Source organism: Lygodium microphyllum, chromosome 3, assembly GCF_053477565.2.
Source record: "Lygodium microphyllum isolate KBCC chromosome 3, Lygodium_microphyllum_v1.1.10, whole genome shotgun sequence".
Lineage (NCBI taxonomy): Eukaryota > Viridiplantae > Streptophyta > Polypodiopsida > Schizaeales > Lygodiaceae > Lygodium > Lygodium microphyllum.
The window spans coordinates 58,827,256-58,834,519 of NC_141137.1; the positions used below are offsets into that span (position 1 = coordinate 58,827,256).

General features: G+C 43.2%; 1 protein-coding gene across 1 annotated transcript; it reads right to left on the minus strand.

Moving 5' to 3' along the window:
• Nucleotides 1–2,607: 2,607 nt before the first annotated feature.
• On the minus strand, nucleotides 2,608–6,419 carry LOC148038388 (G-type lectin S-receptor-like serine/threonine-protein kinase SD2-5). Its single transcript, XM_087671339.1, has one exon. The coding sequence runs from the start codon at nucleotides 6,152–6,154 to the stop codon at nucleotides 3,407–3,409; it is 2,748 nt and encodes a 915-aa protein (XP_087527465.1). The 5' UTR covers nucleotides 6,155–6,419; the 3' UTR covers nucleotides 2,608–3,406.
• Between the last annotated feature and the right edge of the window lie 845 nt (nucleotides 6,420–7,264).

Below are 7,264 nucleotides of genomic sequence, written 5' to 3' on the forward strand. Positions count from 1 at the left end.
AGTTGAGCTTGCAAATTTTAACGTGCTCTTCGTTCCTCTTGAAGTTGCATCATAATTAGGTCCAATTTTTGCTCCATAGTTGGTTTCGATAAATCACCTTCGACTATAAAATCTTCCATGTTTTGATCAGACATCCTGCAAAATCTCAAACAACCTCACACACTCGAAATCTCGTTAGACGGATGAGCGTAACTCAAGTTTGGGTTTATAAGACTTGCTTTTTTAAAAAAAATCTTGCTTCTTTCGCGGGTACGATAATTGATGATGGTCTTCTTCCAAAGTGAATATGTCTTCCTTATAGTCTACGTATGACAATCTAGTTGTTGGAAATTGACTCTGTCAAATTGCAAGTGTGAACAGAGGCTTGCTGAAGTTGAAGGCTGGTTTGAGAATATAGCTATAGAAACAACTGCTGTGTAGAAGGTTTAGTATTGAATTTTTAAGCCTTAATAAGGCTTGAAACTTTGAAGCTTTATAATAAAAATCTTAAGAAAGTTAAAAATTTTGTTGGAGAATGGTGGCAGCTTGACATTAGATTCAACAACGATCAGTGCATGCTTCCGCAACAGGCACTGAAATTTGGGAGCTTTTAGCTTTAAGCTTAAATAATAAGCTTAGTAATTGATAAAAAGATTAGTACTTTCTGTCTATTTGAGAAGAAAAAAAAAAGTATTTATGAAGGAGCTTCCCGAGTGGTCATTTGTTGCCTGAGAGTGGTTCTTCACGATTTGACAGCACAACAGGGGGTTCTTCACTGCCAGGAACAGGCTAGTATTGACGGTTCGTCGCGAGGCTGCCTATAAAGCCCATTTTTTCCAAGAGCTTCGCCTTCACGCGAGATGGTAAGTGATTGTAAGCCCTTGATCTCAGCTTTGCTTTGATATCACTGGTGCACAAATTGGATGCTATATGTGCACGTAGTGAACGCTAGAAGATCCCCAAGAACAAAGAACTCTACTGAAACTCATAAAGTAAGAAGAAGGTTTTGCATGACATGAAGTAAAAATACAAATTGGGTACAATATCCCCCCATGCCTTGTGTGAGCGCTCCACAAGGCATGTATTTATAAATTATTAATCTCCAAGCTAAAAAATAGCCCAATTTACCATTAGCATGATGTTGGCTTTTGTGTTTGCTTTTGCTCAAATAAAGAATAAAGCGGTTGGGCATCCAAAAAGTCGGATTGTGCCAAAATACAATGTCGAATAATGAAATATTTAAATCGAGTGCCTATACGCATACAAAATAATAAATATTTTTCGAGTGCTTCAATAAATAAGTGTACCTAAATAAATATTAGCTCCCCATAAAAAATGATAATTTCTTCTAGATAATTTGAATACATGCCATGGCTTGATGCTTCCCAATGCCACCGCCGCTGCCTGCTCTACACATCAACTGAAGCATTCATAATTGTTAGAAAATAATAAAATTAAATCGACAAAAGTGAATATCTAGCAGTCTTTAGCTACAAAATAAATAAATAGGTTGGATTCTATTCTAATCTTAATTTAATACCAGTGCACTCTAAACTCATAAACGTCCATTAATTTAAATATATATTTTGTGGAATCACCTACTGTGGAATCACCCACATGCACATTAAATTAATCTAATGGCCAAAAAGGACAGGTGTCCCCATCAACTTCTTGCACAATGAATCCACCTTGTGTACGAACCCCGGCAAATAAATATAATTTTACGAAATCCAGTGTGGAATAAAACCCTCATCGAATCCACTCTGGTCTCACGAAATCCACGCGGAATACGCCTCTTGGCATCAAAGGTCAATAACATTCTTAAATACCAAATTTTCTCTTATAAATGGCATTGCCCAATGGCATGCATTATGCTCATGAACAATTATTTGAAGCGCTTTAAATAGTCATTGTAACCAATGATTGGTATTGCTTATGGTGTACATACAGTTTATGTATTCAACTTCCTTAAAACCCACCAACTATTGTGATTGTTAGGGAACTAGCCTAGCTAGTGCTAGTGGACCTCCAAGTAGGATTGCATGCGACATAATTGCAAGTATATGTTTTAGTATTTCTTATCATGACAAACTTATTTGTGCTTGTGTTCTCAGTTATAGGCTTTATCTTTCTTAATAACATTCATCGCCTATAGCAGAGGTGTGGGAAAGCAATTTAGGTACATGTGAGGAGACTTGCAAGCTATTGTGTGGAATAATAAGTTGTATGCCTCGTCATCAGTGGGCAACCACAACTAGTCAATGTGAGATTGGACATAAGATCTTGAAAGTGCGAAGGAAAATGCATGTTTTATATACTTTTAAATGGTGGTACTTCTTAAGTATTTATACAAAGAAGCTTCAATTGTGTGAGAGTCTAGAGCCCTCGGTTTTGAAGACTTGTAGAGCTCTTCTTGATATATTTTACCCTTCATAGGAGAAGATCAAAAAGTGCACTCTTCAAAAGAAATGATATACTAAAAATCAAAGGACAATATCAAAAAGTGCACTCTTTAGAGGAGAATATCAAAAAGTGCACTCTTCAAAAGAAATGATACACTGAAAATCTAAAAATAGTATCCTTTTTAACTTAAAAGAACATGAAGAAAGATAAGTCTAGACTCTAGATTTGAAAAAATAAGGATTGCAAAAGTATTAGCAAAGCATATTTTTGGATTGTGGTTGGCAAGCTTGATGGAAGATCTTTGTGCCTGGCCTAATTGATTGAGGTAGTATCAAAGTCACACCATGCCCAAGTGTATGGACTTGTGAATGTAGTGTGAGGACTTTAGGTCTGCATAGTCATACGCAAGTCTAAGCTACATAGAGACAATTGAAAAAGGAAGAAAGAGGTCTTACGGACCAATCTCCAACTGATAGCTCATGCATGCAAACTGCAGCGAGTTGATGGAATGCCCTCATTTTTAGAGGGCATTCCATATGGACTCGCAAGTGTTGAGATACAAGTTGCAGTAGCTAAGGTGTGCTAGCCCTGCATCTTGCCACATGTATCTCGATAGACTTGTGCATGTAGAATTTAGTTGCACCTAGCCTAGCTCTTGAGGCCATCTAGTGATAGAGTGGTGCTAGTGTAGGGTTTATTGGTTGTGGCAGGACAGTTTTTCCATGGTCTTGCCATCTTGACTCTTTTAGTTGTAGCTTGTAACTCTAGGTTTAAACATGCCAAGTCTTATTGTATTTCCCGTGACATGCCTCCCTTCAGTTGGACGAGTAGCAAGAGAGGAGGGACAGACGATGACAGAAGCACCCACAGTGGATGTCAGGCCGCAGGACGTGAACGATGTGCGCGCGCGCTCTGCAGGGAGCAAATCGTTTTTGGAAGATGGATGTCACCACTTGCGAGGAGTTTGGGCACTGCCATAGCAGTATGAGCTCGAAATGTCCTTTGCCAAATTCTTACGATCAGCCTACCTCGCGGAAATCTCGAGTGACATCGTGGCCGTCGACACTCTGGCGGGAGCATTTTTTGCAGGATATGATGCTCCAGATGACTGGTCAGATCTCTGTTTGGAAGCACCGACATATATGCCTCTCACTGTCTCTTCCATGTGATTGTAAGCGGCTGGGCTTTTAAGCACAAAGAGGAGGCCTTGATGGAGAGCAGACAGCTGAAGTGCCGTCACGTCCAAGAGGCCCTCCAGCATCTGCACCACCTGCTCCATCGAAGGCCGCAAGGTGGGCTCCTCCAGCACGCACAAGAAAGCAGTGTTGATCATCCTCCTCAGCTGCACCATGTCCGCCTCTCCCTGCAGCTCTGCATCCGTAAACAATTTAGCCGCTTCTCTGGCAGATTCTTCATCATGATATTCACTACTTTGTGCTTGCCAGAAAGCCCAGTCTGGGTAGTAGATGCGCCCCAACTCTTCTTGAGTGAGATCCAGATTCTTCCGCCCGCTTATAATCTCCAGCAAGAGCATGCCATAACTGAAGACATCACACTTCTCGTCTATGGTGCTCTCCTTGAGCCACTCTGGAGCCAGATAACCAGGGGTACCCCTCATCGTGGTGAAGACCCGAGATTGATCCCTCTGCACCAGTCTAGAGAGCCCGAAATCCGCCACTTTGGGTACAAAATTCCCATCCAGCAGGATGTTCTGTGGCTTTACATCAAGATGCAGGATCTTCTCCCTGCATTCCTCGTGCAGGTAAGCCAGACCCCTCGCTGCACCCAGAGCTATTTTGCACCTCATATCCCAAGGCAAGGGTTGATAAATGCCCTCATCGGAGGTACTGTTGAACAGCCATTGATCCAGAGATCCATTCTCCATGTGCTCGTACACAAGTAGCCTGTGTGCCCCTTGCAGACAGAATCCCAACAAGCGCAAAAGGTTGAAGTGGTGAATCCCTGCCATAATGGCCACTTCTGAGTGGAATTCCTTGTCCCCTTGCTTCACACTCTCCAGCTGCTTCACTGCAACCCTCGTGCCGTCTCCCAGCACGCCTGCATACACTGCACCGAATCCTCCTTTGCCCAACAGCTTGGAAAAATTGTGCGTTATGACTTGCAGCTCTTTGTAAGTGAATCTTGTCGGTAACCCTGGGATGGCATCTAACAATCTTATGCTCTCTATGTCCTTGGATTTCTTCCATGAACATGCAATGACGATAACGGCAATAATGGTACATGTTCCAACCAAAGCACCACCTAATGTTGATCCAAGAATGATACCAAGTTTGGAACGGCTGCTTTCGCTGTAGTTTAATGGACTAAACTTAAGGTATGCATGGTACTCACTTGTATTGAGTGACCCTTGCATGCTCCAAATGTCATTACTCACGTGAAAGCAGTCTTTCTTTGTGGCATGCCAGAAGGCTGCAAGGCAGGAGCAGCTGTTTAAACACGTTTCCCTACAGTTGTATGCAGTGGATACATTTGATAGTGGGGGGGTGAAAGAATTATAGAAGTAATCATAGCCAGGCATATCTAACATTTGAAGGTCGGTCGCACTAGTTGTTTTATTAGTGCATCGGAGATCAAGTGGCTGAGTGAGGGAACATCCTTTGGAAGGTTTAGACTGACTCAAGAAAGAAAACAGAGATGCAGCAGCTGGGCAGACACATGTTCCACCAGCAACACAGACTCCATAAGGTCCACATATGAGGGGCAGGCTGCAGGGTCCGAAACCTGTTCCAAAAGAAGTGCTTTCACAGAGGTTGATCCATTGAGGGGTATTTGCCCTCAGGACATACAAATGCAAGGTGCCATCAGATCCAAGGCGAAGGAAGGTCGTGTTAGCCTCAGAAATTGACGGTTGACATGGAAGCACACTGGTGGCATGGTGGGAATCATCAGGATAATCGAGTATGAAACCTTGGGAACCCAGGTAGGCAGTGATTGAGGAGCAGTTGATCTGACTGTCAGTACTGCAATTATCAATCAAGGGGGAGGATCTCCAATAGGGCAATGTTGTTGTCTGCAAGGTAACAGAGAGTGTAATTGCACCCTCCTGCAAAACCATGCTGTATTTGCCCATGGAAAGGTCAGTTGGAGAGGCCCAGCTCACAAGCTCCATGCCTGCTTTAAGGCTCTGTGTGTATGTGAGGGTGTTACTGGGGTAATGCATGCTCTGCCACACCACCACATCTGCAGAACCATACAGTACCAAATTGATAGGATATTGCAACAATTCCATCCTTGTCACCCCCTTGTTGGCTGTGGCAGTCCTCCATGCGGGCTCTGTGTCACCATTCCCCTGAAGAACCAGGTCCCCATCTGCCTGGAGTGCCAGCCTTATCAGCCTACCGTTAGCGGGCTTGTTGCGATTCGCAGACCACACCACGGGTGTGTGATTGTCGGGAGCCGATTGGCTGGTATAAACCTGCTGATTGGAGCTCATGCAAATGGACAAGTAGTGTGCAGTATGAGGGGAGGAGGAGATGAAGCAGAGATAAGCATAGAAGCTGAATGGATTCTGAGATGGGTCATTGGCTCCAGCATCAGTGGGGAATGGATAGAAGGCAAGGTTGCCAGCATTGTCGTCAGTAGCATCCACCAGGTGGCTAGGTGTGTCATCGACATTGAGGGTGTAGCTCTGGTTGAGGTGCCAGACATGGGCAAGGACTGGTGGCAGCTTATGGAAGCTAAGGGGGAGCAAGGAAGTGCAGTAAATTGAGAAGAGGAGGGTAGCAAGAGCATGCAGAGCTTGTGTGTGCATTTAGATCCTAAGGCAGAGCGATTTTCAAATGGGGAATTGTTCTCAGAAATGCAAAGAGATGGTGATGGCAGAGGAGGACTGAGTGCCCATGTTTTCTTGAGGCACAAGGGTCTTTGCAGTCAGACCGCCTGTAACACTTCAATTCTGAGGGCATCTGGACTCTCAAGAGCTTGCAAACAGCAAGCTACCAACAACGTCTGAGGTGCCTGTTGTTTTAAGGTTTGGTGGTCTGAGAGACTCTCGGTCACTAAACAGTGGATGAAAAACAGAGGCGTCCAAAAAGGTATTAATTCACCTGCTCTTCTTTTTTCCACATGGGGTTATTTTATGTAACATTAATTATTACCACAACTCGCATTTAAAAACAGATTTACGTGACAAAATTTCGTGATATGGTAGAAGTTAATTGGGTGCACTTGATTGGGGTCTCTCATTGCTCTGAAATCTTTTTTTGGTGGTTTTACTTCAAGGACTTTTGCAATTTAAATAATAAAGGTGCCCCTGCTATCCATCACAAAGGCCTAAGGGTGGTTACACACAGCCTCGGACGGCTGGGGCTATGTGCAATTTGTCCATTTATCTGCTTAGACACTAAACTGCGCCCATATAATTCACCAAAAGAGGCTCAATTCTATTGTGGTGTGAGGGGATTGGCCGACGTTCAATTCTTGTCAATCATCTAGTGCCCTTTTTGAATAAATGTATTGTCTTCTTCTGCATTGGGTGCGCCCAAATTTCAGGATGGGGGAGATCCTTTGAAATAGGAATATAGGTGCATGAATGTAAAATATGTTGTCTATGCTTTACAAGGTGTGCAAGTTATCACCCATACCTACTATATATATGCCCAAATTTCAGGACGGGGGAGATCCCTTGCCCAAAGGTGTTCACCAACCGCAAAAATTGGATCTAATCATCCTTTGACATGTAATGCGGCGGACACCTCTTTTTCCACCTCCTATCCATGTGTAATCAGCCTAAACACACACACACACACACACACACATAATGGCACCATTTGAAATAGGAATATAGGTCCACAAATGTAAAATATGTTGTCTATTCTTTACAAGGCAACTTGTCCAAGTTATCACCCATACCTACTAGAGA